Consider the following 24,723-nt stretch of genomic DNA (forward strand, 5'->3'; position numbering starts at 1 on the left):
ATTAAGGAGTCCATAGCAGTTTTTGCAAAAGAAGAGAGGTTAGCCTCAGGGTTCTGCCCAAATTCTAGTTCAGATAACTACAATTCTGCCCTCCTGGATTTCCTCTGCTCTCAGTTAGATGGTGTTTTCCACTAATTCTCTTACACAGTTGTGCAGTGTTGTTGTACATTGCTAAACAGCTGCCCAACTCCACATGGCTGCATTTCATTGGCAGAGGAAATGTGCATTAAATACACAAATAGATTAAAATTCTGAATCCTTTATTCTCTCTGTACTCAGGCAAAACTCACATTGGCTTTAAGAACTTCACCTAAGTAAAGGCTTCAGGATCTGGCTCACGGCCTGTAGAGGGCGGTGCAATAATTTGGATGAAAGATGCAGGTCATAGCTGAAGAAATTGCTTACTAGAGTTGCTCTGTGTCTATTTTCAGCTCTCTGCCTGCCTCCCAATGGCGCTCTTCACTAGAGTCAACAGCTATTTCAACACTACTAGCTCTGTCACACATGGGCAAGAGAACTCAACAGAGCCCGGCCTGCCACACTCCCATGCCTACTACGCCCTCGGCTACAGCACCTTGATTTTGGCCATTGTCTTTGGGAACGTGCTGGTCTGCCTAGCAGTGCTAAGAGAACGCACCTTGCAAACCACAACGAATTACCTGGTGGTGAGCCTGGCCGTGGCAGACTTGCTGGTGGCCACACTGGTGATGCCGTGGGTGGTATACCTGGAGGTGAGTACATCTTAGGCTATGTTTAAATAGCAACAGTGCCTTGTGGCATTTATACATGAATGAGACACATTCAGAGCACATGAAGGCCACTCCTGAATCAGCCAGCAGTGTCACTGTTGAGCATTCCCCATTGCTATACTTCCACAAGCTGAGCCTACTGCCCAGACTGGTCTCTCCTTCTGCTGGTCTAAGCAGCAGAAGGCCTGGAGAAAGAAGTGGAATCCAGGCCTCCTACAAAGTTATTCCTGGGGGAATTCTGTACCTCTCCACATGCAGACTTTGTGAAGAAGTTAATATTTTTTGCACAGAATTTCCTTTTCCTCCACAGAAATGGGCTGCAGAGCTGTTGGCTGCCACTAGGGGCTGCTGGACCCAGCAGAGCCTAGCTCGCAAGTAGAAGACACTGCCGGGAGGAGGGGGAGGGAGTGGAGGCTTCCTGGCAACTGCAGTTCTCAGCAAGCCCTGAAGGAAGGAGGCGGCATGCAGGAAACACCACACAACCTCGGGACCACCATCAGACTGTTTCTCCCTCTGGATCCCTGGGCTCTGGAGGGGAGGGGGTGCAACTGTCTGGGCTGGGGAGCACTGCAGCTGGGATCTGTGGGGAAGGGATTGCAAGTGTCTGACACCCCCACCCGGCTCTGGGGGCAGAGAAACAGGAACTGGATTGTTGTAGCGGTTTCCTTTACTCTCTACTCCTGGAGGAATTTTTGTGTGTCTGTACTGTTACAGACATAGTTGCTGATAATTATTTTGGTAATTTATTTCAAAATACCTGAAACTGGTGTGATTATATAGTGTTATTTTGACAAATAAAATATGCAGAATTTAAAAATATTGTGTGCAGAATTTTTAAATTTTTGGTGCAGAATTCCCCCAGGAGTACAAAGTGTACCAAAGCACTAATAGTGTTAGGCCAGTCCCTGGCAATAATTTCCAAGCCCTGCTGGCACAGGGAAAGAGAGAGACAGGGAGCCTGACTCTCCATTGCCCTGCATCCAATGCAGTCAAATACACCAGTGCTAAATGGGTAGAAAATTGTACCTTTTGACTTTGCATTGGTGTAAATTACTACAGGTGGTGCAGAGCAATGGAGAATATGACCCTAAAATTCAAGTTTCCCCACACAGCAGTGTAGAACACTAATGGTGGGGGCACGCCTGGCTCGGTCATGAGGCTTTTTAAAGCTATTTTTGCACAAGTTCAGAGAAACCCACTGAGATATGTAACAATTGTAGCTAACGCGCATCGATTATAGTCATTAAGTCTGGTTAAACCTACAAAGGCTTTGGAGACTGTTATTGCATTAATGTTTCCTTTATGTTGTCTGAGTCATTCTCCTAAACTGACATCCATTGCAGAATCACCCTGAAGAGAAATGAAGGACCTGTTCTATTCACAGGTGATATGAATAGTGACATTGATGATTATTTATGACATCATAGTGGATCAGAAATGAAAGAATACCATATTGCATGCCACATCACATTCCTAATTAAGTCAGTAGCAAAATACAGAAAAATCTATCTAGAACTATACCACAGCTAGCGTAAGGAATATCTAGTACTAAGGTGTTAGATCTATGACCTCAAGAGGAGACAGCAAACAAAGATGGAAAGGAGGCAAAAAAATGAGGTGCACAATGAGAAAAGGTAAGGAAGAAAGAAAATAAAAACACTCAGGAAGGAGAGACTGGAGTGAATGCAATTTTAATGGTGGAAGAGAAAAATGCTGTTAGAAAACTATCCTGATTTCAAACCAACACCACTTTGCATCTACAATATCTTGAGATCCTAGGATGAAAAGTGCTCTGTAAGCATTAATGAGTTCATCAATCCTCTTATTATCCACATTTTATGGACCAGGAAACTGAAGCATGTTGTGGTGCAAATTCCATCTCCAGGCAGCTTTGGGGCCACAGCTTAAGAATAGGAAGGTGGTCCACTTTGTAGCAGCAAAAACCTTTTCACCCCCCAAAACACAGAGAAGTGAAGTGCCTTATCCAAAAGACGACAGAGAATCAGGAGGACAGCCAGGAAGAGAACCCAGGAGTCCTGACTCCCAATCCACTACTCTGACCATTACACAGCACTTCCTATGCATCTAGTAATACAAAGATAAGAAACTCAGAGTACAGAAGGTGGATTTTTCCCAGTTTGTAGAATAGGTGATCCCACCTATTGGCTGCAGTCTCTCACCTGTGAGCATCATTCTTTAGTACAACGGTGAATCTGTTGTGTTTCATCGAATAGTGCAGTGACCAACCATTCCCAGGGAAGACTGAATAATCCACTCCATTGTCAAAAATCATGTAAAATAGCTATTTCCAGGGTCCATGTTTGTCAAGACACATCTGAAGCCTGCTGCCATCCATCTCATAATTTATGGTAAGACCAAAGGTGGTTGAAGGTTTTACATTTACAAGTCATTTGCTATCCCAAGGCACTTTGTGTGAAGATTGCCTATCAAAATTTTTACAATCTGGCCTGGACCCTGCCCAAGAAATGAACTCTGGACCCTAATGTCCTTGCCAAATGTCATTCAGCCTACAGCCATCCTTTTCTGAGAAAGATTGAGATGGTGCTAGCAGGCCAACCATAGCATCATCTTATAGCTTCAAAGTCTTGGAGCCCAACCAGTCATGTTTCTTGGCACAAAAACACCCATTCATCACAGTGATTGATGATTTGCTGAGGGAAGTGAGGGAAGCCCAATCCCCATCCCCTTTATGGCTACTGCTACCATAGACCTTTCAAAAAAAAAATCTTTGATATCATTTATCATGAGCTGCTGTTGACATGAGTGGATGCAAATTCCATCTCCACAGGGGTGGATGGAATTGTCTGACATCTCAGAGGAGTGGGGTGGGCAACTGCTTGTCCCACTGGTGGCCTCTCTGTTGTGGAGTCCTACAGCAGTTAGTCCTTTCTTTCCTTACATCTCTGTAAAGCCAATGCAGAGCACGGGCTACAACATCAGAAGGCTAATGATACCCAGCACCTTTTTTCAGACTTAGAAGGCAGCCATCACCAGTGTCTGGCAGAGTTTGAAATGCGGATGGAAACCAGATGGCGGAAGCCAAATTTGAATAAGAGAGACAATGCTAATTGACAATGAGAAGCACAGTAAAGTAGACAGTCAAGTCAACAATAGCTCTCAACTAAGGGTGCATGTTTTCCCCCTACTATCAAAGTGACTCTCAACCTCATGTTTTTATGCGGTTCATCATTGCTCCTGGACTCCTTGGCAGGGCCAGCTCCAGGTTTTTTGCCATCGCCGAAGCAAAAAAAAAAAAAAAAAAAAAATATCGGAGTGCCGCCCCTTGAAAAGTGCTGCCTCAAGCACATGCTTGGAATGCTGATGCCTAGAGCCGGCCCTGCTCCTAGGTATGGCATCAGTGCCCAGATACAACTTTTAAAATCTGCAGATGGCCATATTTGGTTTGTATATTTTTAAAAGGGGCTCAGTGGAATGAAGACTATAATCCTATTATTCAAGATGTGTTTAAGACATTCACATTTTAATGTTTTTTTCATTTATCATTTCTACCTTTTTTGAGTCTCCATGGCTGTCAATCCAATACCTTTCACTGGCAATATTTGCAACAGTGCTGGAACAGCTAAACATAACGTTGGTCTTGTGGATAAAGCACAGGACTAGCAGTCAAGAAATCTGAAGTCAATAGGAGTTTTGCCAGGATTTCACCCATGGGCTCTATTCCCAGCAATGTCACTGACTCATTGTGATCTCAGAAGCCCTGTCACCTCATCTGTCTGTGTCTCCGGTTCATCATCTGTGCAATCGAGTTAAAACCCACTTAATTCACAAGGGTGGTTGTGAGGATTAATTTAGTTTAGGGTTACCATATTTAAAAAATAAAAAAAAAAAAAAAAGAGGACACTCCACGGGCCCTAGCCCCGCCCCTTTCCCACCCCCGGCCCCGCCCCAACTCTGCTCTTTCCCCGCCCTAACTCCCCCTCCTCCCTCCAAGTCACGCGAAAAGGGCTGCCCGAGCGCTACCAGCTTTACGGTTTGCCGGGCAGCCTCCAGACCCTGCGCCCCCGGCCGGCGCTTCCCCAGCACAGCTGGAGCCCGGGAGGGAAAGTGCCCAACAGGGGGCGCAGGGTCTGGAGGCTGCCCGGCAAACCATGAAGCCAGTAGCACTCGGGCTTTGGGCAGCCCCTATGCCTCCGGACCCTGCGCCCCCGGCCGGGCACTTCTCCCCGGCTCCAGCTGCTCTGCTCCGGCGGCGCAGGGTCCGGAGGCATGGGGGCTGCCCGAAGCCGGTAGCGCTAGCTCGGGCAGCTTGGCTCTTAAACGGAGCCGAAGTCTGAGTCCGGGGAGGAGCAGAGCAGCCGCGGGAGAGGAAGTGCCTGGCCAGTATTTTTCCCCGACATGTTCGACTTTTTGGCAATTCCCCCCGGACGGGGGTTTGGTTGCCAAAAAGCCGGACATGTCCGGGAAAAACCGGACGTATGGTAACCCTAATTTAGTTAATAGTTATAAAATGCTTTGAGATCCTCAGATGAAAGGCACTAAGAAGGTCACATAAGTATCCCACTAGAATATGAGAACCAGAAAGGCAAACTGGCAAGTTCTAGTTTCATTAACAAAGCTAAGTGGAATAAGAAGAAGAAAAGAAAGATCAAAAATAGCAAAAAGCAAAATTACGTCTATAAAAAATTTTCAGTTGTAATAATCTACGTCAAATTCTGATCTCAGCTACCCCTGGACAAATAGTAAGTAATTCCACTGACTTCAATGGAGTTACTCCACATTTAGAAATGCTGATTGGGGCAAATGAGAACAGATTTCAACCCATCATTTTGATCTGACAAACATCCCTTTTTTATATGCTAAGACTCAGTATGTAGTCAGTCTAGTCTGAATGTGTAACCCTGAGAGGTTTCACTTCAGAGCATTTTCTGCCAAGATTTTCTTCAGTTTCACTTCCAGTGGTTCATATTCCCAGAGTTTCATGTGCTAATGAGCCCAGAACTTTGGAAGCTACCACATTTGACATACATGAGCTGTGTCATCTGCACCTGGCTTTGATGCAAACCCCCGACTCCAACTTCTGGTGAAAGGTTCTTGAACCTCCACAGACCTTATGACAAACTTGTAATGAGTTTTGTGTTTGCATCAAACTATGAAGCTAGATGCCCTTTTTGTGATTCTGTTGCAAAAGTTTTCAGTATTGTCAACTTCACACATTCAAAAAAATCATGACTTTGGTCTCAAAAAATCATGACATGGGCTTACAAATTTAGATTTATAAAAATAACTTGTAGGGTCTTTGTTTTCTAGTTTCATAGCCTTTATGGCTCAGGTTTTCAAGCTTTTCTCCACAGCCATGAGGCTAGAAACCTAGTTTTCATTAAAACAAAAAAAACAAAAAAAGTTAGATTCTTACCTAATCATGTGTCCCCAGGAGACACATGATTAGGCGAGAATCCTAGCTTTCAAGAAAAACACCAGATAGCACAATACATCACCACATTTTGCACAGCTCTGCTTCTAACCTGCTTACACATCTCTGGAAATGCTGGCATGAAACAGACAGTAACTAATGAACAACAATGAGCATTTCAGATACTGGGCAGTAGGACCATAAAGGGGAGCTGAACAGATGCTGAATGCTTCATTCACTCAAGCACATATTTTTCGGTAATTAAAAACATTAGTAAGCAGCAGAGTGGTCTCATTTCAGAGAATTGCCTCCTCGTTTGCTTTCTGCACTTTCCACACTGCCTGTTGCCTTAGAAGCAGAGATTAATAACAGTGCCACTTACTGACTGACCTTGCATGAGTGTTCCTGAGGTGAGAAATTGTACACCTTTGATTGCCCACGGTGTGGTAGGAAGCTGCTTTCATGACACCATCATCCTCTGCGCCAGATGTCATGCAACACTATCTGTAGGCCCAGGAAGGCTGGATGCAGACTGGGGATAAGAGGGAGAGCGCATCATTCCACACTTACCCCACAGGAAATGAGGAGGAAAATTATTACACTCCGATACTGCATTAGTTTTCCTGCAGAGCCTCTCTGCTGTGATGCATCCTCTTACAGGGAAGCAGCTGTCTATTGAGGAGTCCTTGAAGCCATACTCTCAGGAAGCTGGGGTAGGTTGGTAAGGAGCCAGTGCAAACGCCTGGCTGATATCCAGGAGCCACTTGGATTCCAGGAAATCTGCAGCGTTTGGAAGCTGAACCCCCAGTTCTTCTGCAAAAGGCGGGCAAATCCAACCTCCTGAAATCAGAATTTGGATTCCTCCTTACTCCTCCCCACAGGTTTTCCCTCTGGAGGATAAAATCAGGCCCTGGCAGTAGCTCACTCTGCACCTTTGATTGTACTTAGTTGATGGAAGGGATGCTTCTTTCTGGTTTCTCTCCTCCTACGCAGATCGCTATGGCAGCAGGAGCTGGGAGCAAGACCTCATGCCATCCCAATAGCTGGGAAACAGAGGTGTTTGTTACTGACATAACATGCTCCTAGAGGTAACATTTTCATTTCAACAAAATTAATTTGGTTTTATTTTTTGAAAGTTCCCCTCCCTTTGCCAGCATGGAAAGAGGCATGTGTGTTAAGAAGCACGCTGTGGACAGCCTTACCTAATGGTCAGGACAGGAGGCTGGCCTAATGGCTGAACAGGGGTGATCAGGCCTAGTGGCCAGAACCCAAATGAGGAGCCAAGTTACCAAGTCCAGGGAACAAGCCAGATCCAGGAAGCAGCAGGAGCAGGAACCAACTATAAAGAGCAAGGAGTAGGCAAGATCAAGACCAGAAACACAGCTGCCAGCATGGAACTGTAGTGAGCAGCCAGAGACCCCGCCCTGCTTCAGGTGTTAAGAAAGTGCCTGCTGGAATTCAACCAATCAGGAGACCAGACTCATTAGCAGACTTGGGGGAGGAGGGGAGAGAGAGAGAGTGAGTGTGTGTGTGTGTGTGTGAGAGAGAGAGAGAGAGAGAGAGAGCGCACCTGCCCCTCTGAGCCTGATATCCAGAACAGGGAGGCTAGGGGACTGGTACTAGTTAGGATTGCCAGGCATCCGGTTTTTGACTGGAACGCCCTGTCAACAAGGGACCCAGGCAGCTCTGGTCGACACCGCCAACTGGGCCATTAAAATTCAGGTCAGCAGCGCAGTGGGGGCCCGGGGCTAAGGCAGGCTCCCTGCCTACCCTAGCTCCACGCGACTCCCAGAAGCGGACACTAGGTCCCTGAAGCCCCTAGATACATGGGCGGCCAGGGATGCTACGTGCACTGCCCCCACCCCTACTGCCAGCTCCCATTGACGGGGAACTGTGACCAATGGGAGATGAGGGGGTGGCGCCTGAGGGTGCGAGGGCAGCGCGTGGAACTGCCCTGGCCGCCCTGAGCCTAGGGGATCCAGGCACCTGGCAGCTGCTTCCGGGAGCTGCAGTAAGCACTGCCGGGACCCCACATCCTGAACCCTCTCCCGCATCCCAACCCCCTGCCCCAGCCCGGAGTCCCCTCCTGCACCCAAACTGGGAGCCAGCACCCCACACATCCTACCTCAGCCCTGAGCCCCTTCCTGCACCCCAAACCCCTCATCCCCAGCCCCACCCCAGAGCCCACACCTCCAGCCAGAGCCCTCACACCCCCCACCCCAACTACCTGCCCCAGCCTGGAGCCCCCTCCTGCACCCCAAACCCTTCATCCCCTGCCCCACCCCAGAGCCCACACCCCCAGCCGGAGCCCTCATCCCCCCTGAACCCCAACCCCCTGCCCCAGCCTAGAGCCCTCTCCCACACCCCAAGCCCTTCACCCCCCCTGCACCCCAACCCTCTGCCCCAGCCAGGTGAATGTGAGTGAGAGTGGGGGAGAGTGAGCAATGGAGGGAGAGGGGATGGAGTAAGTGGGGGCTGGGCCTCGGGGAAGGGGCTGGGCAGAGGTGTTTGGTTTTGTGCAATTAGAAAGTTGGCAACCCTAGTACTAGCCTCAGAGACTTTAAGTGCCAGGTTGCTGGTTTAAATGACAAATAGATTACTACAATGATGGGCACATCAGAAAAGCCATTAATAGATCAATAGTGTCCAAAAAGACTTTAAAAGTCCAATTTATATTCAGTATGCTTTTTAGTGAACAGGTGTCCACATCACAGTAACCCCTCGTTGCTGGCAGTTTCAGCACACAGGCCAAGGACTGAATGGAGACTGAACAACCTTTTCAGCCCTAGAGTTTGCTCCTCCAGAGTCAAAACTCATTTGTTTTCCAGTCATCTAAAAATGGTGTCAGTACAAAAATATAACCACGTCCAGATCTAACACCCTCCTGATCACACCCAGACTTAGATTCTCCATCACCCACTCAGCTCTGCACCCTAGAAAAAGCCTGGAAGAATGGATGGGCTTTGCACCATGACCTGAAAATCAACAATTTCAGGCTCCTGTGGAACAACACAGAAAATTACTTCTAGAGTCAAACACTCCCCCGCAACCCTCTTCCTTATCAATGAGGGGACAGTAAGTCTGAGCACCTCTGTTGATCACAGCTGCCATGGTATCACCCAGGGAGGGAGGCAGCTGCTGCAATAACCAGCACCCATCCCGTTTAGGGATTAATTGCTTAAAGCCGACACATCAAACTGCCCCCAGAAATAAACTGGGAGCCAGTACAGATCACAGAGCACATGGGTAATATAGTCTCTATGAGAAGCCCCAATTCAACAAGCTGGCGGCCACGTTCTGCACGTAGCTGACGTGCCTGAATGGTTTTCAGGTGTAGAGCACGTTGCAATGATCCCGTCTGGAGGGAACAAAGGCAGGGATCACTGTGGTGAGATCCACATCTGAAAGGAAAGGTCGCAACAGCCTGACCAAGTGCTCTTGGTCATTGCTGCTGTCACTGCATTGAGGCAGGTGAGGAGCCTATCGAAACCGTGAACTGTGATCCTGAGTAAAAAAGTAGGGCAAATTCCCTCATTCGAAGCAGCTTTTTCTTCCACTATTTCTGTGGGGTGGAAAGGTTGGGGGCAGCATTCCTTTCTGCTGCACTTGATTTTCTGTGGATTAAAAACAAGCATTCTGTCTCCGTGGCTGTCCTTCAAATACTTTTCATCAGCACTAGCAACAAATTTATTAGAGGTCCTGTAATGGACAGTTCATCAAGTGCTCTGAACAGCTTAATGATCCTTGGTGCTTTACAACCTAGTCAGTGGAATTCGAGCCTGGCATCAGTGTCAGAGGTGAGTCAGCAACATGAGTCTTCATTAGAAATCTAGGGGAAATGAACGGTCCAAGGAGCTATGGCCTGTTCTTCAGTAACTAATAATCTAGGAAGTGTTCACATCTGACCTTGGTGTGTTCAGAATTCCCAAAGCATCTCCTGTAGATTCAACTTCCCAACACTAGCACTTAAAGAGGACATCACAATCCTGCAATTGGGCCTCCGCACTGGTGCTTAGCTAGGTAAAACGGGCATTTACAAGCCAAAGTGTTGAGCTGAGCGTATGCAGAATTTGAAAGTCCTCACTAAAATCTGACAGTTGGGCTGAGCATGTGATTTATCCATCACTAGCCACCTCCATGACATTATTCCATATATTTTACATTATATTTTAAATGTAAATGAAAGGAAACTAGAAATGGGCGCAAACCAAACCCCCAAATTTCACGACCCTGTGAATTTTGGGAAAGTTTGGATCCAGATGTAATATTCACAGTTGGCAGCTCAGGCCCTCCTTTAGAACAAGTGAAATAAGATTTCAGACAAGATTCTGGAAAAGGATCTGTGCTGTCATGTGAATATGCAAAATCCCTGGGCAACAGAGTCACTTTCCCAGTTCATTGGCTCTGGAATAATTCCAGAAGCCAAGCTGGGAAACATTCTTAGCCACTCATTTTTTGTTTGTTTTGTCTGTGATTTTCCTTAAACATTAGTTGTAATTCAATTTCTGTGGCTGTCTTCATGCTAAAATGTTGGGATAGGGGCTGTTTTCTCCTAATTTTCTCACCTTCATCCCCTTGCAGCACACACAAAGCAGTGGAATGGGAATCAGGTCTCCTTGGTTCTATTCTTGACCTACTACTGAGAGACTTTGGGCAAATTGCTTAAACACTACATGCCTCAGTTTCCCCCTCTGTAAAAAAGGTATAATAATGCATCATTAATGTTCATACAGTCCTTTTGATATCATCAGATGGAAGGACCAATAGAAGTGCAATGCATTGGTATCCAGTATGAAGCAAGGCTAATATTTTGAAATTGATGCTCAGGTGACTGGAGGAGTCTGGAATTTCAGCCGTGTCTGCTGCGACATCTTTGTCACTATGGACGTGATGATGTGCACAGCCAGCATTTTAAACCTCTGTGCTATCAGCATTGACAGGTAGGAGCCAAGGAGATTAGCATGAAGCTAGGAGTAGGTCTCAGGACTGGGGATGGAAGGGATAGCAGGCTGGGCCTGCTTGCACAATGGTTGGGTACAAATACCTTGTCTAAATGCCAAAGGTAAAGCAGATATCTGTGAGAACCCAGTTTTTCTTGAAAGTCTCCAGCCACCATCATCATTATGACTAGTATTGTTGTTGCTACAGTCGTGCCTCCCATGTGCTAGGTGCTGTACAAACACGGAAGATGGCACAGTCCCTGATGGAAAGAACTTATGCTATAAAAAGGCAGGGAAATAGAGGGTGGGGAAAAGAAGCACATCATACAAGGAAAGTGTTCATGGGGGTGGTTTTCCATGCCTCGATAATAGAGGGGAAGATTTTCAAAAGTACAAAAGTGAATTAGGCATCTAACTCCCACTGACTTTCAATGGGAGTGGGCACTTAAGGGTCCTTTGCCTTTGCAAGTCTCACCTGTGAGGTTTTAATAAACACAGCTTAAAAGAGAGAGAAAAACTATCTGGATGTGCTCTCCAGCCTTACCATAGTTTTAACGCACCCTGAAGTGGAGCAGATGACTGGTAACATTGTGGGACTGAAGGGATGTGTGTTTAAATCAATTTCCAGTGAATGTCTGTGGGTGGTGGTGATAGGGATGGCCACAAAACTCGGCACAGACCTCCGGAGGTGCAGCTTTAGGGGGCTGAATTCCCTAGGGGTTGGGAAACTGGGGGAGAAACACATCCTGCCATTCTCCTTCTGCCATGATTCAGAGGAAACTGTGCAAAGCAAGCCTCGCAGAGGGCCTGGCCCAAAGCCCACTGAAGTTAGTGGGAGCCTTTCCGCTGATTTCAATGACAGAATCAATGAGTTGGCCCATACCCTGAGTTTCCAGCCGTATCTGTCATCTTCCCCAGACCTCGCGGCATCCAGAGCTGGTAGCCTCCATTCTAGCCTTCTGCCTCATCACTGGGGCAATATCAGCTGTTCATCAAAATCTTAACCTTAGGGATGATAAGTGACCATCTGCTTCTCTATTGTTCCTCTTGCTCCCTTTCCCACCCTCCTTACCACCACTGCAAATCCTTGCTCTGATTATTCAATCTCCTGGGTCTCTCCCTCTCTCTTATATCCACTACTTTCACTACCATATTCCCTGTCTCCCATTCTCTCGCTGCCTTCGCTCCTCCCTGTCAAACCTGGGCCCTTTCTCTCTCTCTCTCTCACTCTCTCTTTTGTTTTGATCATTGTCTCCTTTCCATGCCTTTCTTCCTCCTCCCCCCTCTCTTTGGAGCTGGTTCCTTTCGCAGGTACACGGCAGTGGTGATGCCAGTTCAGTATCAGTACGGCACAGGGAAGAGCTCCTGCAGGAGGGTTTCCATTATGATCGTGATGGTCTGGATGTTGGCATTTGCTGTGTCCTGCCCCCTCCTGTTTGGCTTCAATACCACAGGTAACAGCAATTTCCAGAGCAGGAGTGTCTGAGCAGAATTAGAAATGGTGGTCCCCAAAGTTGGCCCAAAGGCCAAACGTGGCCTACAAAGTCTGACCGTCAGAGGCAGCTGCTAAGAACTACAAATCCTGCATCTAAAGAGGGAAAGGGGTTCAATTCACAAGGAGGCCCTATATTTTAGGGCACTCTCCAGTCTGACATTGGACTGCGGCACCTGCTGCTGTTCTAGTGCATCGGTCTGTGCTTGATTAGCTGAGCCTAGACTTTACCCAGAAAGTGGAGGCACTCACATATACAGACAGACAGATAGATAGATAGGCCGAGATGTAACTTGGCATGCTGACCTATATCTCTGGAGCTGCACCTCTGTGACATAGTCCCTAGGCTGCATTAAACACCTTGATGTGCACCAAAACATCCTTGTAGTTCCTGAAGTCCATAGCAGCCTAACCACTCCCCGCTCTCTTTCTCTCTCTCTCTCCAGGGGATCCTAGTGTCTGTTCTATATCGAACCCTGATTTTGTCATCTATTCCTCGGTGGTATCCTTCTACCTTCCCTTCGTGGTCACCTTGCTGCTTTATGTCCGGATTTATTTCGTGCTGAGGCAGAGACAGAGGAAACGAAGCCTCTCCAGGCAGGCCAGCCATAGCATCAGCATCAAAGCCTGTTACACACAGAAAGTAAGACCGAAGTGAACGCAGTCTGAACTGATCAGATGTCAGAGCATTCTCTGCCTCCACCCCCATCCTTTAAACTGAGCCTGGGGAGCCTAACTCTTAGCGCTATAGGAAACCCGGGTTTGACTCTTGCTGCCCGATCTGGGAGGGGTTGGGAGTCAAGGCATTCAGTGCTAGGTGTGAAGGAAGAAAAATACCTCCTGTCGCTCAGCAGAAACACCCCTGGAATAGGGGCTCCAACTAAAGCCTTGACCAGTCTCAAACAAGGGGATACTGTTCTGGAGCTTGTATCCATATCTCCACCTCTCTAAGACCCTCACAGCAGAGAAGGGCAAGGCCTAAATCAGTGTTTCTTCAGAGCTGTGACAGAATGATCCTGCAGCATTCTGGCTTTTTTTTTCTTTTAATTTTTATGGTTATTTTAATGATCAGAGCCTCAGGGATTGCAAACTGTTAAAGCTCTCCTCACTTAGCAGACTCAAAGGGTCAAACAGCTACAGAATTCTGCTTGCTCTGCTCCATATGTGGCTCCACAATATTGCATTAACGTGTGAGGTTTCCTCACAATAATGCTACACTGGAAAATATGCATAAGGGGAGGCAGGGAATACCACTAAGCACAAATATACTCCGAAGTCGGGTGGCTGGGAAGTGAAGGGTTCATATCCAGGGCTCTTGTTCATCCAATTAAAGATAGAGCTAGGGCACAGGTCCTAATTTAGGCTCCTAACTTCCACTGATATTAGTACAAGTTAGGAGCCTGATCACCTTTAAGGATCTGGGCCTCGGTGCAAAGTAGAGATGCAGGGTTCTAGGTCATCCCACTGTGAGATAGGGGTCAGGTGCAAAGTTCAGCTCCAGCTCCAAGAATGGATCTGGAACCTCCCCAAAGTTTGGGTGAATTTGCATCCTGGGTGTTGATTCAGGCCTACTGCTTGCTGCCAAAAGGGAACAAGCGCTCCCCTGAGTCCCGCTTTACACGTGGCCTGGCAAACTGCATTGTTCACCCATAGTTCCTGACATTTCTGTGGATTCCTCCATTTCAGGAGCACAAAGAGAGGAAAACTTTGCACCATGGGCACCAAGATCCCCTCTCATCCCATCTGCAGCTAAAATCCCCAATCCAAGAGCTCTCCCCTGAAAAGAAGCTGCTGACCCCCTCTGACCTGCAGCAGTACTGCAGCTTCTGCCACCAAGCTTCCTTCCCCAGGGCCAGGACCAATGGAAATGAGCTAAAAGAGGAGAGGAGAAGCAGAGAACAGAGCTTGGAGGTGCATAAACTCAGCAATGGCAAAATCTTGACCTCTTTGAAGCTAGTGCACCAGCAGCCCCGGACAGTACAGCTGAGAGAGAGGAAGGCCACACAGATGCTGGCTATCGTTCTGGGTGAGTGAGAAGTACTCTGCTTAACCATCTCACGGGGCGGGTTTCTGTGAGGCTAAGTGTTTGGAAAGTGCTTTGAGATCTCCACATGGAAGATGCTATTGAAATGCAAAATACCAGCATAAAGTAATATAAGGGACTTTTGTAACTGAGGGCCCCAGCTGGTGTGAATCGTTGCAGTGCCACTGAATTCAGAAAGATCTCTTCTTCCGCAGAAGGAAACATTAAGGGACAAGGAAGAGAGACTTAAAAGTTCTGATAATCATCTCAACTTTTGGGTGCCTCTCTGGACAGTGAATTTTTTGATCTATCACTTATTTTTGACCATCACCACCCCAGGTGTAGGTCAATAAGAAAAGTCTCTAAGGGCTTGTCTTCACTCCGGGGTAAGTCGACCTAAGTTACGCTACTCCAGCTATGTGAATAACGTAGCTGAAGTCGATGTAGCTTAGGTCAACTTACTGCGGTGTCTACACCATGCTGAGCTGACAGAAGACACTCTCTGGTTGACGTCCCTTACTCTTCTCAGAGAGCTGGAGTACTGGGTAGGGTTGCCAACAGTCTAATCGCACAAACCCAAACACTCTTTCCCCACCCCTACCCCACCCCTTTCCCGAGGCCACGGCCTTGCCCCTACTTCCAGGCCCTGCCCCCTGCTCACTCCATTCCCCCACCCCGTAACTTGTTCTCCCCCACCCTCACTCACTTTCACCAGGCTGGGGCAGGGGGGTTGGGTGCAGGAGGGGGTGCAGGGATGCAGGAGGGTGCTCTGGGAGTTTGGGTGCAGGCTCAGGGCTGGGCAGGGGTGCGGGACGGGGTGCGGGCTCTGGGAGGGAGTTTGGGTGTGGGAGAGGGCTCAGGGCTAGGGAGGGGGATCGGGGTGCAGGCTCCGGCCAGGCGGCGCTTATCTTGGGCGGCTTCTGAAAGCGACTGGCACATCCCTCTGGCAGTGGTTACAAGGCGGGGAGGCCAGAGGGTCTCCACGCGCTGCCCCCACCTGCAGGCACCACCCCCGCAGCTCCCATTGGCTGCGGTTCCTGGCCAATGGGAGCTGCGGAGCCGGCGCTTGGGTGGGGGCAGCACACGGAGACCCCAGGGGCCCCAGGGAGATGCCAGCCGCTTCTAGGAGTTGCGCGGAGCCAGGGCAGGCAGGGAGCCTCCTTAGCCCTGCTGGAGTTTTAGCGCCTAAAATCTCCTGGTTTGGCTGCAGTAGCCTCTGGGAGATCAAGCCTGATTCTGGGAGAGTCCTGGCAAAATCGCAAGGGTTGGCAACCTTAGAACCAGGGTTGACCGCAGAGCATTCTGCCATTGATTTAGCAAGTCTTCACTAGATGCACTAAATCAATCCCTGCTGCCTCGATTGCAACAGTGTCGATCTCCCAGTAGTGGAGACTAGGATGATGCCTCTCTCTCTGTAAATAAGACCACACCTCTCTATTGGTTTCTGTAGTTTAGTGAGTTACATGTGTCTTAAAGAGCAGGAACCAGCCTGAGTTGGTGAACATGTGCATGCAGGGAACATGATTGTGGTGGGTGTTCTGAACCTCACTTTACAAAAGGGGAAAATGAGGCATGGAGAGGTGAAGTGACTTGCCCAGCAAGTCACACATCTGGCAGAAGAACCCAGTCTGGCATGGGTATAAGTGGGGGCAGAGTTTAGCCCTGAGCAACAGCATTAATCCAAAATCAATATGTTCTTTCATCTCTCCTTTAAACCCTAGGGACATTCGTAGTCTGCTGGCTGCCATTCTTCATGACCCACATCCTGAACACCCACTGCCAGGCTTGTCACATAACCCGGGAGCTCTACAGTGCCACCACATGGCTTGGTTATGTAAACAGCGCTCTCAACCCCATCATTTACACGACCTTTAACACTGAGTTCCGCAAAGCTTTCCTCAAGATCTTGTCCTGCTGACAGCGGGGGTGGAAGGACAAAGGCTTGATTTAATAGTAAACCCAGGAGGGTGTGGCAGGCAGGAGCTTACTGAGGTAGTTCCATAGTGAGAGGCCACATGGATAGACGCTCTCAGCCATCCACAGGGAGAAAGCTCAGGATCTTCTGTCCCACAAGTCCCAAACGCTTCAGCTAAAGAAGAATCTCCATTGGCTGTTGCTGTATCAGGGTTTCTATGCCCTGCAAGCTGTAGCCACTAGAGAGCAGCCTGACCGCACACACTTCAGCAGATCAGGCGCTCTGGTCTCTGGAGTGCAGAGCACATACACTGCCCAGTGCAAAACAAATGGGAGCGGGCCAAGTTTGGCTGGCTTCATTCACTGAATCACAAAGCTCCCACTTGGATTCCCTTAAATGCTTAAGGTTTCCTCAAAAGTACAGCTAAAGGTTCTGGGGAGGTGGAGAGCCAAAGAAGCAGCACACACCTCAGTGGCTCTCTAATTCAAACATGAGCACACACTGGAACATTAATCACAGCAGTGTATCCTCATTAAGAGTTCTCAGGCATCTCTAGCCTTTAGGAATATAGCAGCCACATGGGAGTCTTAGGATCTGTCTACACTGTGATGGGAGGTGTGATTCCAGCACGTGTAAACATACCCAACTGGCTTTAATCTAGGGTTTATCTACACACACATTTCATTTGCGGCAAGCTGGGGTGCGACTTTATCCCACACAAGCCTGCCATCGGTTAACTATACATGGGGACCCTGCTGATGAGCCGGGACTAGATCAAAGCATATTAATGAACTATTAATGCATGTCAGCAGGATCCACACAATTGGTTTGTCCATGGCAGCCTAGCGCAAGGTAGATTCACAGCCCACCTTGCCACAAACAAAATGTTTGTGTAGCTGAGCCCCTAGCTAACATGAGTACCAATAGCAGTGAAGTTGTGGCAATATGAACCTAAGTGTGCACTGGCTGCACAAGTAAATACCCAGGGTCCTGGGTGGGCTTGTACAACCTGCACTGAAGCTGGTGTTACTGTGGCTAGTATGATGCTAGTTAGATTAAAGCTCATCTGGGTCTGTCTACATGGGCTGCACTCACACCTCTGACTGCAGTGTAGCCATATCCTTAGTCTCCATGCATATGCTTTAAGAACTTACTCATCCTTTCATTGCTGGTTTCTCTCACTGTGGAAAGCACATTGCTAACAGCGGGTGTGTTCTTGATGAGATGTCAGGAATGTGCCCACTGGGGTGTATAAGAACAAGAGAGAAATTGCTCTCCACAAATCTACCGATGAGACTAAGTAAGTGAGATAGTAAATAATGTACAGAGGAACCAGTGTTCCCCTGTTGTCTCCATCGAGGGGCTGACCTCTACAATCAGTTCAGTTTCAGTAGTTAAAAGACCACAATCCAAGCACTCAGATATTACAGGGCAGTGTAGTATGAAAACCTAGACAGAGAGGATAGAATAAGCCATTAAACCAGATCAGGGGCCAGAGCCTCTGCTGGTGTAAATCAGCATAGCTCCACTGAAGTCACTAGCAGTATGCCCATGTACATCAGCTGAGGATCGGGTCCTAAGATCTGCCTGTAGGTTTCAAAGCTTAGGTTAAAAGAAGAACAGGAGTACTTGTGGCACCTTAGAGACTAACAAATTTATTAGAGCATAAGCTTTCGTGGACTACAGCCCACTTCTTCGGATGTGGGCTGTAGTCCACGAAAGCTTATGCTCTAATAAATTTGTTAGTCTCTAAGGTGCCACAAGTACTCCTGTTCTTCTTTTTGCGGATACAGACTAACACGGCTGTTACTCTAAAGCTTAGGTTGTTCTTTCACTCCTAGCAGTGATATCATTCACTTCACACAGCCTCTTTGCTGCTGGTACCTTTTTGTTGTTTGTTATATATAAACTCATGTGACTGTGACTAAAATTAAGTAATTTTAGAATCAGTTTTGATGATGCCACCATAATCCAGCTTGCATAAGAGTCTGTTGTGTTGATACTTCAAGCAGGAGGGGTTATTATTCCCTTGGTGAGATTTGTATTAGTAAATTAGATTGTGTCAGCAGAAGCTCACCAGGTTGCCATATGTATAATGTTGCCTTTCCTCCTAACCCAAGGATCAGCAATAAATTGGCAACTAATGATCTACTGTATATGCTGTCATCTCTTAGGGCCATTAAACAAGTGATATTGATTTGGACTCCACTATAATATGGGTGACAGCCACATATTTCTGTCTTCTGCCAAGAGTGGTCTTCTTGCTGCCTAGCTGCTATACAGGAACCAATAGCTAGAAAGAGACCTATGTGGAGGGAGGTGACTACTGTTGAAGGGTTTATCCTACTAGACCCCTGACCCATTTGACTGCTCTGTTCACATTGCTGTCCCTCACAAGAACACAGCTTGAGTAAGGGCTTAGCTTTGTTTTTACTGATGTTATAATATTCAAGTACACACAGCTATGGCAATTGCCCCATAGTGTCCCTCGTGGTAGGGAAGAGCGGTGACTCAATTGTAAAGACTAAAATAGAAGGATTCTTTACTGAGACTGCTGGATGCACGCAGACTCTGTGATTCTCTCCGATTCTCTTGCTCCAGACTGACACAGCCTGTGCTGCCTTGTGTCACCACACAGGGTCTCCCTAAGTCCTGGACTGGAGTAAGCAATCATGGAATGAGTTGTTAACTATTGTCCCTTTATGATCCCATCCCTTGTTGGATAGCTCAGTGGTTTGAGCATTGGCCTACTAAACCCAGGGTTGTGAGTTCAATCCTTGAGGGGGCCACTTGGAGATCTAAGGCAAAATCAGTACTTGGTCCTGCTAGTGAAGGCAGGGGGCTGGACTCAATGACCTTTCAAGGTCCCTTCCAGTTCTAGGAGATGGGATATCTCCATTAATTTATATATTCATCCCTCGTAATTCCTGAATGCAATTGTTGCTCTGAAGCACAGTATAGGTTGATCACATCAGTCCTGTGTGGCATGGGCCCCATCTCAAGAGCCAAGGCATCTAAAGCTTATCTCCTTTCACAAGACGCCCTTCCCCAGCTGATCTCACGACATTTCTTTCAGATTCTCTCACTGTACAATATTAAGCCTGATACATCAGTGGCTCCAGCTCAGTCTCTTGTCTTGCTCCTGAGCTCAGACTTCGATGTGTTGTTACCCACACACTTGTCGTCTGAAGCTGTCGATCTATTCACGCCCTTGCCTATGCCACAGCTCCTTGGGGAAGTGCTTCCTTTCTCTTTAGCACAAAGGCTAAACATTCTCCTTAGCTTCTGGGCTCTATAGCTGAGATTTATTAATATCCTTTTGGATGCTAGCAATTGGCATCCTTGGGACTGTTTGCTTGGGAAGGTGGCCTGGAAACTGTATCAATCAAATAGAATGATGCAAAGCAAGTTTGCAGCTGCTGGTTGTGGCTTGGTATAGTATTGGCACTTCTATAACACCCTTCATCTGCCGTAACCAAAATGCTTTACAAACATTAAGTGATGACTGGCCTCCCAACACTCTGTGAGATTGGCATCATTACCCCCTTTTTACAAAGTGGGAACATGAGGCACAGAGAAGAAAAGATTTGCCCAGTGTCATACAGTAGATCAGTGACATAGCTGGAAATCAGTCTGTGCTCTAAACACTAGTAACATCATATAGTAATATTTGTACTTTGAAAAATGTGGCAAATGTGTTTCTGATCTGTGCTAAGACAAGCCCATGGTGTCATCTTTTCACCTGGCTCGCATCTCAGGGCAACAGGAACTGTCATACACAGCGTGGAACATTAGGGGGATGGGGCAGGAATTTAGCCTCTAGCTCAGAGATGGACAAACTAAAGCCTGGGAGCCACATCTGGCCCTCCAGATGTTTTAATCTGACCCTTGACCTCCCGCCGGGAAGTGGGGTCTGGGGCTTGCCTGCTCCGGCGCTCCAGCCAGGGAGCGGGGCCGGGGTCTTGCTCCAGTCCGCACAGCTCCCAGAAGCAGCAGCATGTCATCTCTCTGGCACATAGGGGCAAAGGGGGCTCCGCATGCTGCCCCCACCCCAAGCGTTGCTCCCACGGCTCCCATTGGCCGGGAACCGCAGCCAATGGGAGCTGCAGGGGCAGCGCCTGCAGACAGGGCAGCACGTAGAGCCGCCTGGCTGTGTCTCCACGTAGGAGCCAGAGGGGGACATGCCACTTGGGAGCTGCTTGAGGTAAGCGCCACATGGAGCTTGCCACCCTGACTCCCTCCTGTGCCCCAAACCCCTGCCCCAGGCCTGATCCCCCTCCTGTCCTCTGAACCCCTCTGTCCCAGCCTGGAACACCCTCCTGCATCCCCAACCCCTCATCCCTAGCCCCACCCCAGAGCCCACACCCCCAGCCTGAGCCCTCCCACACCCCAACCCCCAATTTTGTGAGCATTCATGGCCCACCATACAATTTTCATACCCAGATGTGGCACCCGGGCCAAAAAGTTTGCCCACCCCTGCTCTAGCTTGTCTTGCTGCTAATGCTCTGAGCCAAGAAGTTTGCTGCCCCTCTGAAACCTATTAATATATGGAGATATACCTATCTCATAGAAGTGGAAGGGACCCCAAAAGGTCATCAAGTCCAGCCCCCTGCTTTCACTAGCAGGACCAAGTACTGATTTTTGCCCCAGATCCCTAAGTGGCCCCCTCAAGGATTGAACTCACAACCCTGGATTTAGCAGGCCAATGCTCAAACCACTGAGCTATCCCTCCCCCTCTATTTATTATTTGCATTACGATAGTGCCTAGAGGCACCAACCTCAATTGTTCTGCGTTCGTATAGCACTTAGCACAATGGGGTCCTGGTTCATGACGGGCTCCTAAACTGCGATACAAATAACAACTATATCTCCAGAAAGTGGGAACACAATCCCTCAGATGGCGTGTGCAGCATTGGTTCAAGATAGAACTGTTCTCTAACCTCTAAGGTCATTTCAGAATTGAGGGAGGCATGCGGAGGGCAGTGATAAAAGCCCAAGCTGTAATCAGAATGATGTGATTTTAAGGTCAGATTTCTTGGGAACCACCAGGGGTAGGACAGATCTGCTGTGTGCGGTTGCTAGCTTTCCACTGGTGTACTGTTTAGTATTAGTTTATGTCCCTGGTTGTTAATGAGCTAGGAGATATCAGATCTTAAAACAATCATTGATCTCTCCAAATACAAGCTACCTACCTGACAAGTAAAGATTTCTTTAGGCATTCCAATCACCCTTGTCCAGTCCGTCACACAGGCAGAGTTGCCATCTTGCCTAGTGGAACTCATTCTCTGCTTGCAATTTAGTGTGGACGCAGGTCCGTGGGGTTATCAGCTCTTCCAGATGGGACCAGCCTTAAACACAAATCAGAGTATTTATTGATCATTAGCTGAGCAAAGTGAGGCCCAACACTCAATTATCTGTTTGTATCTAATGTGATGTGATAACTTTGGAACACGGCATCTGATCACTTCCAAAACTTCAGGGAATGTTCTATGCATCAATGAGCAGAACCCAATTGATGTTGGTGAAAACCAGAAGGAGAAAGGGATCAACGCATGGAGTCCCTGGCATCTGGTTAGCAGACCAAGTGGCTTCAACCACCTCTATAATTGTTTATAGAGCAACGAATCCCTTGATAGCAACCATTAACACACTAGCATAACAACACCCTCCAGCTCAGCTCTGCCCTTTTCCCCAGGGGAGCTGCAAATGCTGACACTGTGAGTAACTTTATCTCTTAGGGTACGTCTTCACTACCCGCCGGATCGGCAGGTAGTAATCAATCTAGCAGGAATCGATATATCACGTCTCGTTAAGACGCGATATATCGATCCCCAAACACGCTCCCCGTCGACTCCGGAACTCCGCCATAGTGAGTGGCAGTAGCATAGTCGACGGGGGAACCGCGGCCGTCAATCCCGCACCATGTGGACCCCAGGTAATTCGATGGAAGATACTTCGACTTCAGCTACGCTATTCGCGTAACTGAAGTTGCGTATCTTAGATCGATCCCCCACCCCAGTGTAAACCAGCCCTCAGACAAAACTGTCATGTCAGTTTTATTTTACACATCATACAGGCACTCAGTCTAGATAAATACACTGCCCTCTGGGTGAACATTTTAACTGAGCCTTTTACTTCTCAAGAGTAACAGTGAATAAGTTTGGGAGCAGTTAGCCATTCTTTGATTGATTCCCATCTGATCTTTCGCCTTAGTACCAAAGAAAGATAAAATACCATAGTTTCAAATGATTGCAAGTAGTTGGGGTTCGACACTTATCAACAGCTCGTTCTGATACTCCCATAGAGTAACTGCATGTCTCTGTGTCATCGTGCCTCAGTGAGTCACAGCTGAGGATGCCAAATTCAGGACAAACTGCTGAGAAATTGGACAGATTCATCCCAAACTGGTGGTTATTCTCTCATTAGCTTATACCAAGCCAGTAACAAAAGTAAGTTTCTGTCTCACCACACTGGTTAACAGGAAGTCAAAAATGCAGTTTCCTTAGGCATTCCAGCCCTAGTCTCACCACCCAGACACTGGACTCTATGATGAGTGGTTACTGAAAAGCAATGTCATCAAACATAGGGTTCTTCTAATCCCAAGAGATCAGCCACTTAGCCAAGTCAATATATAGCTCAGATCTTACCCAATAATCACACTGATGCCAATCCTTTAGTAACTAAAAGCTAAAGGTTTAATAATAGAAGGAGAGAGTTAATAATGGTTACTAGATCATATACATACAAACAACTGCAAGTCCTTATGTCAGGTTTGTAGCAGTGATGTTACAGACTGCTAGCCTGTAAAGTCTCTGGTAATTTCCAAGAGGTTGATAGGTCCTCAGTCCATAGTTCAAAATGCTCCTTTTAGTTGTAAATCCACAGTCCAGAGAATCAGGGCAGGAAAGAGGCAAAATGGAGATATCTCAGGGGACTTTTATATCCTCTGCCATCTGCCTGGAAATTTACTGTCTCACAACAAAACTCACAGCCCAGTTTGTGGAAAGTTACTGGCCCAAGATGGAGTCCAGGGTCACATGAGCATATCACATGTCCTTACATGCTTTGATATCCACAGGAACAGCCATTGCCCATATTCTTACTGAGGGATCCACAGGAAGGCTTACTGGTTGGGATGAGTTTCTTCTGTGGCCCATTGTTAGAATGAAGAGTCTTTAGTGGGCCATCAACACATAGCTATATGGCCTTGATGTAAATTTTACCTGGTGAGTGTTACCTAGGAATACAGCACATGTGTAAGCTACCAGTGCATAGTCAATATTCATAACTTCAGATACAAAGATAATACACGCATATAAACAGGATAATCACACTTAGCAAATCATAACTTTTCCATTGACACCTTACATGACATACTTTGTTCAAGATTTGTTGCAACTGTATAACGTGGTAATATCAATTAAATAAATGGTCGTATTCAAACATACAGAATCACACGCTGGCAGGCTGAGGTTGGACAAATCCTAAGCATGGTATCATCTAGCTTTTGTTCAAGGAGTCCTTGCACGGTCAGATGTTACTGACTCAGTCCAGCTCTGTTACTCCCAAACTAGCCATTCTCAGCCCCCTGCAGGGCAAAAGCCCTTCCAGCACTGCTTCCCTGGCCATCATCCATATCAGCCCTTCCTTGGCCCAGCACCTCTCCGACTGCCACAAATAGAATTTACAATTTCTGACTCCTAGTTGCACTCCCTGCTTTAACCACATGACAGTGCTGGGGGCGAGTGAGAGACTGTCTCATGAATTTGGTCACACATGGGTAAGTGTCTTCTTGCTGCCAAGCACCAGGCAGAAGCTGTATCTCTCACCTTCCCGACCCCTCAGGAATATGAGGCAGGGAAAAGAACCTCACAACCAACAAGAGAATTAATGTAATTAAAAATTAATATTAGCATAATTACTTAAATACCTTTAAGAGGCAAAACCAGGCTGCTGTCTGATCAGCAACGTGGGGCTGACCTTTCTGGCTCCCTGCCCCAAGGATCATTGTCAGTTTTAATAAGCTTTATCCCATAGCCACAAATGAGACTAATTGAACAGTACTGCAAAGGCTGTTTCTAATCAGGCAGGAACAGCTCACCATTTCACCCTGCGGCTTTCTCAGCAACTCCTCGCTGCCTGTGTTAGCAAGAAGGAGCCTGGATGTGACGAGGAAGTGGATTCGGGTGACCCGGCACATTGTATCAGCTGT

General features: G+C 47.5%; 1 protein-coding gene across 1 annotated transcript; it reads left to right on the top strand.

The window, feature by feature from the left end:
- Window positions 1–449: 449 nt before the first annotated feature.
- On the top strand, window positions 450–16,514 carry DRD3 (dopamine receptor D3). The gene is made up of 6 exons (XM_054016399.1): window positions 450–731; window positions 10,969–11,081; window positions 12,393–12,535; window positions 13,020–13,216; window positions 14,260–14,599; window positions 16,318–16,514. Exons 1-6 carry the CDS (start codon window positions 450–452, stop codon window positions 16,512–16,514), a joined length of 1,272 nt encoding a protein of 423 aa, XP_053872374.1.
- Window positions 16,515–24,723: the final 8,209 nt, after the last annotated feature.

Source organism: Malaclemys terrapin, chromosome 1 (assembly GCF_027887155.1).
Source record: "Malaclemys terrapin pileata isolate rMalTer1 chromosome 1, rMalTer1.hap1, whole genome shotgun sequence".
NCBI lineage: Eukaryota > Metazoa > Chordata > Testudines > Emydidae > Malaclemys > Malaclemys terrapin.

What these genes read in the sequence shown, in the direction of transcription:
- DRD3 (XM_054016399.1), top strand. Translation starts at nt 450, where the DNA reads ATGGCGCTCTTCACTAGAGTCAACAGCTATTTCAACACTACTAGCTCT. An exon ending in CGTGGGTGGTATACCTGGAG is followed by an intron (nt 732 to 10,968) that starts GTGAGTACATCT and finishes ATTGATGCTCAG; the next exon opens with GTGACTGGAGGAGTCTGGAA. An exon ending in GTTTGGCTTCAATACCACAG is followed by an intron (nt 12,536 to 13,019) that starts GTAACAGCAATT and finishes CTCTCTCTCCAG; the next exon opens with GGGATCCTAGTGTCTGTTCT.